This window comes from Branchiostoma belcheri, unplaced genomic scaffold (assembly GCF_001625305.1).
Source record: "Branchiostoma belcheri isolate BF01 breed outbred unplaced genomic scaffold, Haploidv18h27 scaffold171, whole genome shotgun sequence".
In the NCBI taxonomy this organism is placed as follows: domain Eukaryota; kingdom Metazoa; phylum Chordata; class Leptocardii; order Amphioxiformes; family Branchiostomatidae; genus Branchiostoma; species Branchiostoma belcheri.
This window is the reverse complement of record NW_017803169.1, coordinates 104,081-122,821: the sequence shown is the minus strand read 5'-3', so window position 1 is coordinate 122,821 and position 18,741 is coordinate 104,081. Positions and strand designations below refer to the sequence as shown.

The following is an 18,741-nucleotide window of genomic DNA, read 5'->3' as shown; positions in this document are numbered from 1 at the left end:
CCCCCCCGTTAACACTAGTGTCACTTCTGAAAGTAAAACCACCCGAAAGCTATTTTCTGGACCGGACGAGCTACTGCACTACATTATTGTGTTGACAGGCGGCGCTTCCGCCTCGTACCCTGGACATTGTGTGCCCCCATGCACAGACTACCCTGGGTACAAGATCGCTTCCACCAGGAAATGAGGACGAAACATTCGCCAGGTGAGCGGAAATTCTCGAGGTAAGTCTCTTACTTGAGATATTTACAGGCTATTACTCCAAAGGGCCTATTGTAAGAGTTTCTTGGGTTTAGAAATTTGCTCGCACGCCCTCTGAAGGTTGATGTTAGATGTTCCTGGGCTCATACCTGAGACCAAAGACAGTTCGTATTTCGACATGATTTGTCTTACAGACTGTGATCATATTTTCGACGATTTTGATGATTTGAGAATTGGTAAATCGGCTTGAACTGTCGCTGTTGCAACAAAAGGGTATCACTTGCGTTTACAAAGCAATGTTAACTTCACCGTGTTACTAATAATTACAACACTTACATGTTTACAAAACAATGCTATGCTATTTGGTAATATACAAAATATAGAGAATTTATATCAACAAACGATGTTCTCACGTCCTACGGATGCAACAAAGATCCAGTGTCCAGGAACTGCACACCAGACTAAACTGGAAATACCTGACCCAACGGGCATTTGTGTCATGGTTTTTAAATGTATCAACGGGCTTGTCCCAACATACTTGGATGCCACATTTGTACATAATCACCGGTTACATAACTACAACACCAGACAAACTTCACTACTGCACAAATCTAACTACACAACTACAGCTGGTCATAGCACATTTGCTCTCCGAGGCACGACACACTTCAATACACTTCCAGCAGACCTAAGACATGTACCTACACTATCTCAGTTTCATATGAAACCTGACCTCTGACCTCCATTCCTGATTTTCGTTTTTTTCGACCTTTGGACGGCTAGGAGTTTGAGTATAGGACTATGACTCTGTTTTGACGCATCAAACTTTTATGATTACTGTATTTTGTCCACTCTTGTCTTACTGTAACAATGTCTTGTGTAAGTTTGCTGGGCCCCCTTGGAAAACAGCTAATGTAAGCTAAATGGGGCTACCCAGCGGTCTTATGATGAAATAAATAAATAAATGACGAGTTAACTGATAAACAAGGTTTTTTAAATTTACTTGCGGATGCAGTGTATCAAAACTCAAGTTCTGACAAAAAAAACTACCTAAGGTCGTTCCTTTTCCGGTTTTTCCCCACTACGTCATGTCGCCATTGTTCTGTAGTAGGTATTGGCTAAATTGGTCAGTGAACCTTATACAATGCATTCCGCACGTCTTTGTGAGACACAGACTTATTATATGTTTTCAGAGGCGTTCATGTGTGTGTGTGTGTGTGTGTCTGTGTGCGTCTGTATGTGTGTGTGTGTGTGTGTGTGTGTGTCTCTGTGTGTGTGTGAGTATGTGTGTGTGTGTGGGGGGGGTATGGGTGTGGGTGTGGGTGTGGGATGGTTGTGTGTGTGTGTGTCTGTAAACACGATAACGAACGGAGGCTTAATGGGATTGACTTGATATTTATTAAGTAGGTAAGTCTTGATAAGACCTCGAAATGATTAGATTTTGGATCCCCTAGCGGCTTCTTATGGTACTACAGCTGAACTTCTGGTTTTGATATCTTAGGACCTAGACGTATTATGGTCACGAAATTTGAATAATAGGTACCTCATGTTTTGGGGAAGAAGCGACTCGAGTTTGGTCCCCCTAGCAGCTTGCTATGGAACTGTAGTTGTGTTTGTTTAATTATACACAATAGAGGATAACTCAAGAACCGGTAGGCGGGTCGTCCTGATTTTTGGTATGTAGGTAGCTTACGCGATGTTTGACATAAATATGTGGTAATGATGCAAGTATGGATGTAATTTGCATAATTTATGAGAAAGGATATAAATCAGCTGTATGACATGAAAGGATTATTTAAGCTTTTGGCATATGTAATTGAGAACGAGAGAGAAACAAGGCATATATTGATTATGTAAAGAAAGCTGTCAGGACTTAATTTGCATACTTAAGGAGGAAATGTTCCAATTCAACAATGGTAAGTTCCTGGAATTTCATACCATTTCATTTGGGTATTTAAAGTTAACCCTTAGCCCTTCAGAAGCCCCAGTGCTTACTTACTAATCTAACTATTAGGCCACCACAATTTTTATGGATGACTTCCTCCGCAGACTCCAAATATTATGCGATAGCGCGAAAAAAATACAAGGCGGGCCAAAAAAACAAGATTCCTACATGTTGTACATTTTCAAATTTTGACACCATTAACATTGTTAAAGCCCCAGTGCCACGGGGGATAGCAGTGTTTTTCTTCTTGCATTATTTGTTAGACTATCGGTGGTACTCATTAAACATACCCCGCGCGGCGCCCATCTTGCGGCCATTTTTAACACAGCGCACCAGGATAGTATCATCCCCCCCCCCCCCTGACAGCGCGCCAAGAGAGTTGTGTTTTCTTGAGGCCGGCTAATTTCGTGGATGACGTCATGTGACGTCACACGGGGCACGCCCTCGAAGTGGAGCCAAAATAGCCGAGTCAGAATTTCATTCAGGCGACGAGCGCGCGGAGGGCGATCCATCGCCGCCGCAATCGCCACCGCGCCAGCCATTTTTACCGTACGAATTTGAGCCTGAACCAGACGAAAGCGATTTAGGGTCCGAGGAGTCGGAAGATGTCGACAATGAGGGGCGTAAGGCCAATTTGAACTGGTGTGTACATACGCTAGCGCGCCCGCCCTCCCACGCCATGTTTTGTTTGTTGACTTACGTTCGCAGTGTTTCGCTGTCTGTACAGAATTGATGGATTTACGGGGGATTGAAATAATCTATACCCTTAAATAATTGATGTAGGGCCCTTGTCTGCTCCATATTTTGTAATAACTTGTCAGCAAATCGATTTCTACCCACCCCTACACCAGCATTGTTTGGAGTTCTATGGACAAACCTTTATAAACTTGACATGGGCATAATTCTCGTTGGCGGTTGCCGTCCCAGAGCATTGAAATGTTCATGTGCTGAATGTTCATGCGTAGAGAATAATGTGTTGTGTATTGTTAATAAATTTTTTCGTTAGATACTACATCTACATTTTCCTGTGGTGAAATTCGAGCTACTAGTGATGAAAGGGGAAATAGTATAAATACACACATCTGTTCTAAAATGTGGTGTTTCAGGTGTTCATGTGGTAACTGCAGAATAATGCCATCTGCAGCAGAGTGTGTCTGTTGCCACGAAATGAGCCCCATAGATGCAAAAAGGCACGAGGGAGTCCATCCAGCCCCTAGGTGCATCACTATGCACCCAGGTTTTCAATCTGTATGCTTGGATCCATGGGCACTGCAGTGTGCATACTATCAATACAGACAGGAGTTTGGCCCAAGTGAAGATACAACCCATGAGTAAGCATTATGAATCAAACACAAAGCAATCAATCAATCAATCATTAGAGACTGAGTAGTTGTAATAGATTTGGTTACAAAATAATTCTTTTGTTATTTATTACAGAAATTTGACTGACTTATGTGAAGTCATTACTAACTTGTCATGAAAAAGCTTCTGTTAAACAAGGATGGGGAAAAGGTTCATGTGTACAAGGTCAGATTCAGAAAGTTCAAGACATTTTGCACAGTTTAAGAAGTAAATCAAGACTGTACATTTGGTACATGGGTGACTAAGGAAACAAAATGTAGCTGGAGGATTTCTGTAAAGTTGACTCCTCCTACATATATGTGTTAGGAACGGACTTGAACTGGACTGTCACCATAAATATGGCATAGTAAAATCAGTATGTAACGTGCATTGTGTAGAATTTCATGTTGTTTTTTTCATGTGGCACTGGTGGTGCATTAATGGGTATGTTGTCATACTTTATGTGCCTATAAGTTCACTGTCAGCTATTACAACATCCATTTCTCACTGAAACAACTTTTAAAAATGAAAGTTTTCAATCATTGTGCACATGGTTTTGATTCAGTGGGAACATCACATATATCCAGCCACCATCACATATAAAAGGAACAAATACATCGCTGGATCAAAGTAAAAAGACAACACATTAAATCAGAGCTTTTGTTTTGTATTCTGCCTTCATATACATCTGCCATTCACATTCCGGCATGGCAACTTTGCCCTATTTGAAAGTTGACCACTGTCAAAGGGCAACAGAATTTCTTGTTGTTACCTCCATGAAATGTGTCATGGAGGTTATATTTTCAGTTGCGTTTATCTGTCCGTCTGTCCGTCTGTCTGTCTGTCTGTCTGTTGGTCAACAAAATAACTCAAGAACGCCTGGATGGATTGGTTTCATACTTGGTGTGTTGGTAGGGTGTGACGAAAACTAGAAATGATTAGATTTTGGTCCCCCTAGTGGCTTCCCTTGGTACTGCAGCGCCACTTCCGGTTTTGATATCTCACGATCTGGACATGCTAGGGTCGTGAAATGTTGATGGAAGGTAGCTCTCGTGCTTGGGAAAAAGTCATATGAGTTTGGGCCCCCTAGCGCCTTGTTCTGGAACTGCAGGGCACTTTCTAGCGAAATGTTTAAAAGCCAATAAGTCCAGACAGGAACAACATATTTTCATTTTTTTTGGTGTGCAGGTAGCTGAGAGAGAGATGTACATAATTAAATGCAAGTTATGCAAATGAGGACTTTATTTGCATAATTAATGAGGAAATTCTATAATTACAGTGTTTTACATTATACTACTTACATACATGTAATGTATGCAACCTGTGGCAGGCGGAACTTCAACAGATACTAATTATGCAAATGATGACCTAATTTGCATAATTAATGCGAAAATTCTATGATTTCGTAATGGTGAATGATGACAATGTCATACTTGGGACATCTGTAAGTTAATAAAAAGTTAACATACATCACGATGCATATATCATGTTAATGCAGAGGTCATTTGCACAATTAAAGAAGAAATTTGCATTTACATATCAAGATCATATTTTAATGGAGGTATTAGCTCTCTGAATTCTAGTTTTTTTTAAATCAGGCGAAAATCAATGCGCGCGCAGATGCCATCCATAAGAATTACTTGCTGTGACCTTAGGACAATATAATAGTTTGCTTCACAATCGACCGTTTTTACTAATGACAGATAATTAACGTCATCACCATTAGATAAATTAGAAATCTCCAATAAAGAAGAAGTGCACACTTTTCACAAATAAACGATGTTGGTTATGGGCATAGCACATATGTACTCTTGTTTGCTAGGACAGTCATGTAAATTCTTATGTACAATATTGATTCATTTTGTTTTTACAGTTAACAGGGCGAACATAAACGGATTTCCAGTTGGCTGACATCTGGTCGAGAACAAGCAAGACAAATTAAGCAACAGAACCAGATGTAATTCTTGAAAGGTCATAAACTGACTTCAAGTTAGGTTTCCTGTCAAGAAAGGATTTATCTAAATAAAACTATGGATGCAAGTCATAAAAATCTTCTAAGGAAGCATCGTGCAGAGCTGGTAAACAACATCAAAGACGTGGATTCGGTCCTGGACCATCTGGTGTCTGAAGGTGTCATAGAAGACGAGGAAGAGAAGGAGATCAAAGACAGGGAAGAAGTCAAGGCACAAGTCCGGAAACTCCTGACGATTCTTGCGGATAAGGAGGGCAACTCTTTCCACTCCTTTTGCACGGCGCTAGAGAACAGTCGACACAAACGGCTCGCCGAGTTACTCAAGGGCGACGGTACAAAGAAAGGTAAGAACAGGTTTATCTTGTGTTTATCTGTGTAAAATATCTTCAGTATTCACTTTTGACATCTCTGTTTATTTATTATCAAAACCAAGGTGGCAACAACTAAATTCCATTTGATCGCTCACTAAAGATGAGGTTGACCCGATGGCTACAGAGGCAGGACAGAATGCTCTCAAGTACCTCAGAATGAAACGTGCCATATTATACATTAACATATATACATGTATTGAAGTTAGATTACTACACTAGTAGAGATAGTTTATAGTTATTTGGTGTTATTTGCCATACAGGTATCAAATGCAATTGTTGCGCAATAAACTTGACTATTATAATTAGATTAAAAGAAAACATTCATGTCTTTTTTTACAGGAGAGCGCGTGTTCATCATCCATGCAGGCGAAGACAAGGCTCAGTTTGTGGAACCACTTGTCCAGGCTCTTCAAGATGAAGGCCTGTCTCAACAAGACATCTTCTACGACGTCTTGTCCATTGAAATTGGTGACAGCATCCGCGCCAGGATCATGGCCGCCATGGCCAGTGAGAGTCTGGAGCTCGTGGTGACGGTGTTGAGTCAAAACTCGCTAAACCACAAGTACTGGCCCAAACTGGAGCTGGAGACAGCCCTCAGGCACAACAAGCAGCTCTTCCCCGTCTGGCTGGACGACAACCAGGATGACTTCCAGGAGTTTAACGGTCTGGTCGGTAAATATTGCCCGACGTTAAAGTCACTCCGAGGGTACAAGGTGCCACTGGGTAACGCCAGGGAGGAGGTTAAGAAAGTCGCGATGGAGATAGTGTCCAAGCTAATGAAAACCAAAGCACCAGGTATGTGGACTATGTAAACCAATGCCCTTTATTGTAAATTTTTAATGACAATGTTTTCCCTTCTTCCTGCTTGCAGCTCTACTTGGTACTCATAAAGCAGCGAAAGATACAAAGATTACGAGAAAAACCGGTTGAAAAAGCTGCGAGGAAGATGAAGATTTGAAAATAAATATATCTTCTTTTTAATTACCAACTATCGAAATGTGCATTATTATTCAACATAATGATGCCTTAGTCTTGATAGGCATTTACATATGAAAACATATGAGTATCCATTTCCCCATGTGATGATCTGCCCATTTTGAACCGATTTTCCAGGGTCAGATGTGCCACAGAATTTGACAAACCAGAGAAAACGAAAGCTGGAAGGACCTTCAGGACAGACGTTAAAGCATCCAAGGCCCGGTGATTTTTCTACTGACGAAGAATCACCATTGAAAGGTAACAGAGAATTTATTGCACAAAGCAAACTATGGGTCACCATTATATACTGTAAACACAAAATAGACCAGGATATCACATAGGTTTATCGAGTTATATGTTACCAGTCTCTGAAATCTAGTCAAGACACTTGTATCATTGCAAACAAGAGTTCCACGATCTCATACCTTCGCCAAATGGTGTTAACCCTTCCGGTTGACGAATTATACAATTTTAATCATTGATTTCGCAAATAAGAGCCTCTTTTGCATGATTACATCAGTTGATTATATTCTCCACCCAATGGCAGCCTTATCTTAACAAAAAAGGCTATTCAAGATACTTCCTCATAAATTATGCAAACGAGGTCGTAATTTGAATAAATTAGACAAACAGACAAACGGACAGACGGACAAACGATACTGAAAACATAGCCTTCTTGGCGAAGGTAAAGAAGACTAATACCATTCTGTACACTAATACCATTCTGTATTGGTATAATATGAGATGACAGTTCTTATATAATATTCGGTCAATGTTATAACAGCGGAAGACTCAGGGGACGACACAGCTGTCCTCTCGCCCACGGCGACAACCACAAATCGTCTGAAGGCGTCAGACGGAGGACAACCATTAACAACTGCCGTACAACAAGTCAGCATTGAAAAAGTTACTGAGAAGCAGGAGGAAGAAGGTGAGGCGAAAAAAGCGAAAAAACTCGGCACATTGTGCCCTACTCTTCCGTACATACATTTTCTTCATTTTCCTGCACATATACATCTAAATGTGAACGCTCATTATCTAAATTTCGTGCTTGGCGATAGCAATTTCATCATGTTTTAGCACGTAGTTAGAACCTTGTCCAGTCCAACACTCTTCCAAAATTTCACTTTTTTTTACTTCACTTGAAACCTAACAATTACAAATACAAAACCTTTTTAACAATAATAATATGTACAGACAGACAAGTTCATCATTGCAAAGGTAAACTTGATACGTTTTTTTTTTTCTGCAGGATGCGAAAAGATCACGCCTCTAGAGGCCACGAACCCGTCTCCTGAACCTCAACAACTGAAGGACATACCGCTGCGCGGCTACCAAATGGAGCTGGCAATACCAGCACTAGAGGGACGGAACACCATCATCTGTGCACCTACCGGGAGTGGCAAGACTCGCGTCGCTATCAAAATCACTCGGGAACATCTAGAAGGTTCTACAGTCAAAGGTGACTAGTCCATAAATTTCAGTTTTTCCCATGAAGGTAGTAGTTGCAGAAATGTCCAGAAAGACAGCAGTAGGCTACAGTCAGGCTTCCAGAAGGGGTAGGTTACGTTGGGGCTAGCTTCAAATCCATACCTTGCTCTCACTCTATACTTTGCACAATGCAATTATTACCTCCATGAAAAATGGAGGTATTGTGTTTGGCGTGTCTGTCCCTGTGTGTGTGTGCCCGTGTGTGCCTGTGTGTGTGTGTGTGTGTGTGTGTGTGTGTGTGTGTATGTGTGTGTGTGTGTGTGTGTTTGTGTTTCCGCATATTTGTAGTCAGCATAACTTTGTAACCTTTGGGTGGATTGTAATGATATTTGGTATGTGGGTAGGTGTTGGGTAGGCAAAGGTCAAGGTCACATATATTGGGCCACCTGGTGGCTGACCTTGGTACTGCAGCAGAACTTCCTTTTTATCTTTTGTCCTAGTTTACAGTTGGACACATGTGCATGTACCACAACTTCTGTATATCTCAGTCTTTGTGGAAAACCCATTTAACCTGATTGCTTCCCATTTTTTATTCCCAAAGGGGGTGCAGGCGTAAACGTACAACGGCGAGTGGTGTTCTTGGTGAACAAAGTACCTCTGGTTAAGCAGCAGTACAGCGCGTTCGTGGAGTATCTGAGCCGCAAGTGAGTACCACTGATGCGATCGGACACGGGCTATACACCGATTGTTTTCTTTTGTATCTTTTTAAACTGGAATGTTTTAGGATATATGTATATAGACTTTGCATGACTATGTGTGTATAGTCTTGATACAACTTTAAGCATATAACCTGTATATTGATTCTTGTTAAATTTTGACTGACCCTGACCTCTTAGCTAATGATTTTCCTAATGAATAGTGACCATGCGCCAGCAGGCCAATTTGAGTCTTTGATGAAGTAACAAAGGTTTGAATCAATCAACCAACCAACCAATGAATTAATCAATCAATCAATCAGTTAAACAACTAATCAATGACGTTGTCTCCACCCCGCACATCTGTTTTCCCTGCGTTGCAAAAAGATACAAAACCGAAAGTTCAACTGAAGTACCAAGGTCAGCCACCAGGAGGCCCATATTTGACCTATTAATTAGTATCTGTTTTGCTTTGTTTAGGTACAACATTCTGCCCCTCAGTGGCGAGACTGCCGCTGACATCCCGATCGGAGAGACTCTGATCGAACATGACGTGATCATCCTGACGGCGCAGGTGTTGGAGAACGCCCTGAGGGACGGACTCATCACGCTGGACACCTTCTCCATGCTCATCTTTGACGAGTGTCACCACTGCCAGAAGAACGACCCGTACAACGCCATCATGACCAGGTACATCAAGCAGAAGTGGGAGGAGAAGAGCGGCACCAGGCTGCCACAGGTAAGACATCCCTATCAGAGATGGCATGTTTCACCCCCTTGAACATGATATTTTACAACAGTTTTATTACAAGAGACAGTCATATACAGGCTTGAGGTATACGTAGTGGTGCATCAAGTCCCTGCTCCCTGCACTGCATTGTCTGCGTGAAACAACTTCACACTGTTTTTCTGACAACTTTTTAGTGTCACTGACCTGAAAAGTCTGACTGTTCCCAAAATCATATCTAGTTGCTTAATTGAGTAACTGTTTTTGACGTATCTTATTACCTGGGTGTCTAACCTTCACTATCTGCATTTTACCATTCTGTAATCTAATAAAAGCAGAACAAAAATATGCATCTTGCAATGTCGCAATGGAAAAGTATAACATAGTATCCTTTACATCACCTGACATGACACGACGTAAGCTTAACATTTCGATCAAAATAGAAAAATGGCATTACTCACACTTTTATCAACCAATAAAAACACTTTTATCAACCAATAATATTCATTTCATGTTGCCAGGTGTCCAGTCTATTGTGGTTGGGTGTGTTTACTTCGGGGCTTCAGCTGAGATCTTTACTGACCGTTTTGCAAAATCAAAGTCCTGGCGTACAAAACTCAAAAACTCTGGTATGATACTCCCACCGGGCTGCTGAAGAGAGCCCGGCCCCAACCACAACAAGAGACTGGACACCAGGCTACCTTTAATGGGGATTTGCACTACATGTATGTTGCTTATAGATCATCGGCCTGACCGCGTCTTTGGGTACGGGGAAGGCGAAGAGTCTGGAGGACACCGTGGAACATATCCTGAAGGCGTGCGCCAACCTGGACGCAGAGTGGATCTCCCAGGTAGTAGAGCACAAAGATGAACTACTGGAATATAACCAGAAACCAGACGAAGGTAAACTTGCCTCTCATATTCTGTGTATCATTGCACTATCGATCTGAGAGATAGCTTTTACTCAAACAGTGCAAAATGTTCTTTTATATATTAGATAGCCGTAACCCACTAAGGCGTATCAAGACATGTACTCGTACAAGTAGTCTTTCATGTAAACATTAACGATGAATATAGCAATACGAAATTTGATCCCTTACCATCATCACAAATATTTCAGCGTGTCAGGAAAGCATGTCCAAGATAATGTACAGTATTTGTCAAAAAACACCAACAATGGACCAGGATACGTACAGAGTACAATAATTTACTCCTCAGAATCTGCAGTTAACACTACTACAGTGTAGACCTTATTCCAATGTCACTTCTTGTATTTCAGAAGTGAAGGCTGTAAATGGACGGAGCGAAGATCCATTTGCAAATGTGATTAACAAAATCATGGCGGACATTGAAAAAACCCTGGCTATAAAAGGTGAGGTATAGGATATTATGATGGCTTGCTTTTTTACTGCCATTGCTATATATGACTGCGTGGTAACTTATTTTGTTCTCTTCTTTCAATTCGTATTTTTGAAATGGCACTGCGGCGTGTTAATGTCAACATGTATTTAAAACGAGAAGCCATATTTATGTACATAGAAAAGAAGTATTGGATACGTGTAGTAAAAGTGTATGCTACATGGTCCCGTGCTCATCTTTTTCACAGCATCAAAGCATCTGACGCCAGAAGATCTGAAACCACCACGGCAAAGAGAAAGTCAGTCTTATGAACAGTGGGTGGTGACCTTAGCAAGGAATGGTGCAACACTGAAGGATGATCCTACTAGCCGAGTCATTCACGCCGCTACAAACCACCTCAGAGTAAGTTTCATCCTTCTCTAACCTCCTAGGTTTCACTATGTCATGGAAGTCGGCGTGTTCAACCAACAAATATGAAAAGTTGTGACGTGGCAGTCAATCAGAGAATCATCAGAGACTATCATTCAGAGAATATCACTCATCTATCATGTACTTTTAGAACACCCAAAAAGTCCCCAGGATGGGTTATTTAGTACCTAAAATACAGTCACAAGTATGGGACAATTTTGAAGTACATGTACACTACATTAGCCTCCTTCGCAGTCTTGTTGGGCGTCGGCGTTTCGCGAAACCTCTCCGTGGCAAAAACTCCCTCGGCAGCAAATCGTCCCTCGCGGCCGCATATTACTCGCGTCTCTCAGAGAAAAAATAACGCAGACGCCCAACAAGACTGCGAAGGAGGCTACACTACATAAGATTTCACTTCACTCCTCAAAGGGCCCAAATATATTGTACAGAGACGTTTAGAATATACGACATGCTATGTCCACTGCAGAAATACAAGGATGCTCTTGCCATCAACGCCGACGCGCGGACCAAGGACGCCCTGCAGTACCTGGATAGGTTCGTGACTTGTCTGCCAAAGGAAGGGTTTGACAGCACTGATAAAGATCTGGTGAAGCACTTCACAGGTATGCTGGGCCCTCCATGGTTTGTTTAGATGAATCAGTCTATGAATTCTACTGCGCATATATTCTAAGGCCACAGCAAGTAAATTTTATGGATGACATCCTTCGCAGACTCCAAATCTAATGCGAGCGGGCGAAAAAAAATAAGACAGGCCGAAAAAACAAGTTTCCTACATTTTAAAATTTTGACTCAATCATCGTACAAATGGTTTTGATTCAGTGGGAACATCACATATACACAGCCAGCATCACACATCACTGCATTAAAGTAAGAAACAAAACATTAAATCAGATCCTTTTCTTGTCTCCTCTTCATAATTATCTGCCATACACCTTCCGGCATTGCTACAGACAGTTTTGCCCATTTTCGGCATATTCACCACTGTCAGAAGGCAACAAAATGTTTTCTTTTTTTTCAAAATCAGGCGAAAATTAATGCGAGCGCTGATGTCATCCATAAAAACTACTTGCTGTGGCCTAATGGGAAACATGGCACAATAAATGAAAACCAGCATGCTTGCCGTCGATCAACTGGCCATCTGTACCGGGAATTACAGAAAAAGTCACATACAAAATACAACGATTTGTAAATATGTGTTATGCTTATTCGAAGGTAAATACCATTAATTCATAATTTGACTTGTACTTGTATCACTGTTGGCAGAGACAAGAGGTGAGCTACAGGAATATGCTGCAGATTCAAAGTACTCCAACCCGAAGCTGGACCAGCTGAAGTACATGATCCTCCAGGCGTACGCAGAGAAGCCTGACTCCCGCTGCCTGCTGTTCTGTAAGACCCGTGCTCTCACCATCGCCCTGCTCACGTGGATGCAGGAGGACGAGGCCCTCCGCGAGCTCAACCCGGGAAGGCTCGTCGGTGCTGGAGCGAGAGAGAGCACCGAGGGTGACAAAACTTTGATTACAGTATTCCTTTTCATAGCTCGTAAATTGTGTCTTTTCACATGATCATGATTTTGTACATATGTCAATGAGATTCCACGGTAACTTTTTTCCATTCAGAAATGTGCTTTTAACAGTCTAACAGAAGGTAAAGCTATCTGTCGTGAATTTTGATTGCAAGAAGCTATAAAAAGGACTCCCCTTACGGTATATTAAGCTCATATAACCCATATATGGCCTCATCATCATTATATGGCGTGCTGTTTGTTAAACATGTTTTCATACCATCAGGAATCTGTCAGCAGAATGCTTCGATGACTTCCTAAGGTTGCAAAGCTTCTAAAAAACGGACCATATATAAATCTTCCACCATCAACCTCTGCTTGGAGAGTAGTATAGGTTGGCTTTTAGGTCGTATGAATATGTTTGTGAAGTTTATCCGTTCGGTGTTGGGCGCGTGACTGGCGCAGCTACAGTCACAAGCTGTGTTTTGCTAGCCTGGTTATCAAACCTATTATAGCTCCCGAGTCATACATCCTCTCCGCAAATAGTCCTACATCCTCTATTTGCGGACAGGATGTAGGACTCGGGAGCTATAAAAGGTTTGGTAACCAGGCTAGTGTTTTGCCTCCTTTAGCACATTATACCTGTTGACTGCAGGCATGACCCAAAATCAGCAGGTTGAGCTGCTGGAGCTGTTTGTCACTGGAGGTCACAAGATCGTCATCTCAACCTCCGTGGCAGAGGAAGGCATAGACATCGCCAACTGCAACTTCGTGTTCCGCTATGACTATGTCGGAAACGAGATAGGGAAGGTGCAGACCAGAGGTAAGTCAAGGTTACTACATGTAAATTAAAATTCTTTCTGACATCAACATGTAAAAACGTCGGGAAAAGGTGCCAAACAAGTTAGTAGTAAAACCTGTTAACACTTGAAGGCTGATAAGATATACCATTCGCACTTATCATTCCTGCACTTTAAACAAAAGATAACAGATGGTCATAATTAAGGGGTTATATGTCATTCGGTGGTTCAATCACATGTTCAATGACCAAGCCTTATGACGTATAGACCTAGGAACAGGCAAACTATTACCACGGTGGTCAAATCTGGGCTGCAAAGTTCCCACATTTCATAGAACCCGAACTGTGTTCGATCGTGTTCGATCTGGGCAATTCGAATCGAACCCGCGTTCCATTTCGGGGTCACCTGCGGTCATTTACAATAAAGCGGCAAAACAAGCCCTTCTGCCTGAGTGCCTCGCAATAGATAAAAAACAACACTTTTCTATAGATAAGAACAGTTTTCAGGACAGTACATGTCCGCTATAATTTTTGGTGGGTATGTAACATGTAGCGAAGGTACTGTCGTATCCTTGGGTGACCTTGAATACTTAAATGATTCTTTACGCCTGTATGAATAACACAAGGCAGACTTTCTGGCGATATGACATGTCTGCAAAACTCGAGCAAACCTGGAAACATGGAGAGTCAAACATACACCATTTACGGCACAAAATGACTGTAACGGTTGTCCCGAAAATCGTGTTTTAGGGATTTTTGAAAAATGGCCTCAATTTTGAATTATGGGTAATTTAGTGAGAAAAATGTCAAAAAATGCCTTTTTTTTCACCAATATGTCGACAAAAACTAGACTTAAAATCAGAAATTAAAAAATCCCTAAAACACGATTTTTGATCTTATTCCTAGTCTGCGAAAAATATAAAAATCGGGGATCTGGGGTAATATACGTAGCCAGGTTTGAACGATGTTTGCCTAAAAACGTGACATGACTTGTGCTCGGAAACCCGAAAATAATCGTCTTTCTGAGCGAAATTTTTAAAAATCAGTGATTTAATATAAAAAGCTAACATTCAAAGGATGTTAAGACGATAATTTCATTTTAATTTGACGAAATTTACCCCTAAATATTATTTGTTTATTTTCAAATATTTTACGGGTAGTCCAAAACAGGCCAAAATTGCGTCTTGTAACCCGATACCTTTTCGAACGCGCATAGCAATGGGAAAGAATGCCGTAGTGACAGACCGCCGTGTACCATTATTATGATACGCATTTTTGCCATCCACGCTTCTTCCAACAAGCAAAAAGTATATCTGCGTCCGCGTTAGGTGCTTCCAGCCCTTCCACTAGTGCCTCTCAGGGCATCCCACTTGAAGACAATACAGTATTGCGTCAAAGTCTTCTGCTTGGAGATGAAATTGCACATCCATTATGACGTGATCTCTCTGCAAAATATGACAGGCACACTTTTAAAAGATGCCTTTTGACAAAGTCCGTTTGAACGTTCTCCAACCTTTTTCGATCTGACGTCATCCGAACTGAAAGGTCGTTGGTGATTGGTCGCGTTGGTAATGGATTTAAATTTTTGTATCGGTACGTTGATGAAGGTTAGACATCCAGGTAATACGATATGCCAAAAAGTAGTTACTCAAGCAACTGGATATGATTTTTTTCCAAAATCATATCCAGTTGCTTGAGGTACTAAGTACTTGGGACATCCACCAGTTTATTAGTCATTTTGTACATCATGCATAGTCTGGACATCTTTCTTCTGTCTTCCAGTGAGGCCCACTGTAGGTTTCTTTTCATTTCCGTGACACTAGCACCTCTTTCATACTTGTTCATACAGAATCTTGCAGCTTGATTCTGTACCCTTTCCAATTTGTCTTTGTCTTTCTTTGTATATGGATCCCATACTGTCGCGGCATATTCTAGGTTCGGTCTTACAAGTGACGTGTATGCAAGTGATTTTACTCTAGTTGGACATGCCCACAGATTACGTTTAATCACTCCCAATGTCTGTTTCACCTTAGTTGTGATATTATTAACATGTGCACCCCACTTCAGACCGCTTGTCAGCGTGACGCCCAGATACGGATGGGTTTTTGTGGTTGCTAAAGCCTGACCACAAAACTGGTAGCTAGTTGCATGTGGTGTTCGTTTAATTTGTTTGTTATGTGCATAATGTAGCATTTTTCGGGATTAAACTGCATTAGACATTAACATGTAACCAGTATAACATGTCTGTTTGCTCATCGTCATCTGGCTATAGATGATAATTCTTATTTCCTTCTGGACAGGGCGTGGTCGTGCTGAAGGCAGCAAGTCTGTGCTTATCGCAGGAAGAGAAGGTGGAAATATCGAGAAAGAAAAGGTACAATGGCTATCACTGCTGAAAATTCCATCTTAAGGCATACCTTGAAGTATGCGTAAAGGTCCTGTTCCTTCAATCGAGTAGAAAAACTAACCCTTACGCAAGATTAAAGGTACATGTATGCCTATAGATCGGTTCTTGAGCAGTCACCTCAGTTGGCTTAAATAGAAATTGTTTCCATTGTTTCTAAAAGCTTCGTTGGCAAAGAAATAAAGAAACGCTGCTATTGCAGATACGAAAGTTACGTCATAAGACTTTCATTTCTCATTTTCATTATTTTTGGGACACAAATTGAAAATATTTGATACTTCACAAGGATGAGGTATTCGCTCATGAACCGTACGAACTGTGTAACGAAATGTTTCAAATAACTTTCAATATATTTCAATTCCAGTTGAACACTATTCGGGAGAATTTGATGGAGAAGGCTATGCTCCATGTTTATGACATGCAGAGGGAAAAGCACGACGACTTCATGAAGGAGGTCCGACGTCTGCAGTTGAAGTCCAAGATGGACAGAGATATGGCACTGATGATGAAGCCGGAGGGGAAAGCCAAGTAGGTTCTAGCATGCATCGTATAGTATTATACAAGCATCTTAGATTCTTCAAAATTAATCAGCCAAAACGGCTGCAATTTGGTAAATAAAAAAACTTCATGTTCAAATATACAGAGTCGCATGGGTACAGAACATTGAGTATAAGTATATACATTACAAATATATGAACATATAAGAGTGTAAATAAATGTCTAATTTCTATTCTTTTCGGCTTCATCTCGCTTGGTAGTGATTGTATGGATATATGCGGCTGTGAGATAACTTAGAGTAGGTTTATCAAAAGTTAAAAGGAATACACATTTCTCTTTACTAGTCAAATAACTTAAGTGGGGAAATATACTTAATACATGGCTAAAAAATGAGTCTATCTCTACTATACAAGGGGCAATCTATTGTGAAATGTATTTCGTCTTCTATTTGGCCTAAACTACAGAATTGACAGGTTCTTTGCTCTAGAGGAGTGCGGTTATGTCTTCCTGATTCGATCCGTAATTTGTGACAACTGATTCTTAGTTTTGTAATGGAGGACCTGTGACGTATGTTCGCTAAGTTGAGATACTTTTCTTCGTTATAGGAAAGTTTTAATAATCTGTATAGGCGTAGTTTGTTATTAGCATTCACAGCTTTGCTATCATTGTGAATCTCGGATAGGAATGTTTGAAAGTCTCATCGGCTAACAAGCTATTAAAATATCTTCTCTGCGCAGACTGTGCGCACTTTTGTACATGTCCAGGACGTATCAGAAGGTTACACGACTTCTGACAACTAAGATACATCCTGCCTCCTTTGATTGTGTCGTCCCAATGTTATACCTTTTTTTAGCTCACCGTGAGTGAGCAGTGTGAATATATTCTGCACAATTTCATGACCTCTGACCTCTCAGACATCTATTACAAAATAGTTTTTTTTGCTAATTGTATTGTGTAATATTATGATTGATGGCTGTATAGTGTAATATTGCTGTAATAATTGCTGTAATAATTGATGCTTAAAATTTACTATGTTGATAAGTTTTTCTGTAGCATAATGTCAATGATAGCAATAGAACGTAAATGTAAATAAAAGTTTTTTATGTTGTATAGGACTCCAGGAAGAATAGTGATGTACATTTAATCACTAATGGGAGATTCCTAAATAAACAAACAAACAAACAAACAAACAAAATTTATTTTGTGCCACAGGAAAGTCAGTGGACAGGGGATGAAGCTGCTCTGTGTGAAGTGCAAGGGGTTCGCCTGCAATGACAGCGACTTCCGCAAGATCGAGGAGAATCATCACGTGGTGGTGGACAAGGCATTCCTCAAACGGATCATCATCACACCTCACCAACCAAAGAAGATTGACGACTGGGAAAGGAACGGAAAAGTATGGTGCAAGTAAGAACCATTCATCAGTCTTTATTTGACATTTATTAAATTAAAAGTATTAAATTTGTGTTATTGTTTGTTTTATTTTTTGGCTTTAGAAATACGCGCCAGCCGTTATTATGTTTCAATCAAAAGTCTCAGCGAGACACTTTGTTGCCATACATTGTTCCATATCACACTCTACATAAGACAGACGACACACAAACACACACACACACACACACACACATACATACACACACACATACACACACATACGCTCACGGACACCCTTCACACACACACACACACACACACACACACATACACACACGCGCGCGCACACACACACGCACACACACACACACGCACGTACACACACACACGCATGCACACACACACGCACACACGCACACACATACACACACACATGCACACACACGCACACACACACACACGCACAAACAAACACACACACGCACAAACACACACACACAAACACACACACAGAGGCACACATAGACACACACACTGTGACATACACACACAAACACACACACACACACACACACACACACACACACACACACACACACACACACACATACACACACAACACACACACACACACTCACACACACACACACACACACACACACACACACATACATACACACACACACATACACGCATGCACGCACACGTGCACGCCC

The 18,741-nt window shown here is 41.1% G+C and overlaps 1 protein-coding gene across 1 annotated transcript in view; it reads left to right on the top strand.

The window, feature by feature from the left end:
• The first annotated feature begins 167 nt into the window (after positions 1-167).
• LOC109466897 (probable ATP-dependent RNA helicase DDX58) overlaps positions 168-18,741 on the top strand; it is a 19,869-nt gene continuing 1,295 nt past the window's right edge. The window contains exons 1-17 of the mRNA XM_019764763.1: positions 168-221; positions 5,358-5,800; positions 6,167-6,622; positions 6,941-7,063; positions 7,590-7,736; positions 8,058-8,267; positions 8,838-8,940; positions 9,412-9,670; positions 10,399-10,561; positions 10,938-11,030; positions 11,265-11,419; positions 11,913-12,048; positions 12,710-12,949; positions 13,606-13,773; positions 16,050-16,123; positions 16,518-16,681; positions 17,864-18,058. Coding sequence (XP_019620322.1) covers positions 5,515-5,800; positions 6,167-6,622; positions 6,941-7,063; positions 7,590-7,736; positions 8,058-8,267; positions 8,838-8,940; positions 9,412-9,670; positions 10,399-10,561; positions 10,938-11,030; positions 11,265-11,419; positions 11,913-12,048; positions 12,710-12,949; positions 13,606-13,773; positions 16,050-16,123; positions 16,518-16,681; positions 17,864-18,058 — 2,972 coding nt within the window. The 5' untranslated portion in view covers positions 168-221; positions 5,358-5,514. The remainder of the gene's footprint in view (positions 222-5,357; positions 5,801-6,166; positions 6,623-6,940; positions 7,064-7,589; positions 7,737-8,057; positions 8,268-8,837; positions 8,941-9,411; positions 9,671-10,398; positions 10,562-10,937; positions 11,031-11,264; positions 11,420-11,912; positions 12,049-12,709; positions 12,950-13,605; positions 13,774-16,049; positions 16,124-16,517; positions 16,682-17,863; positions 18,059-18,741) is intronic.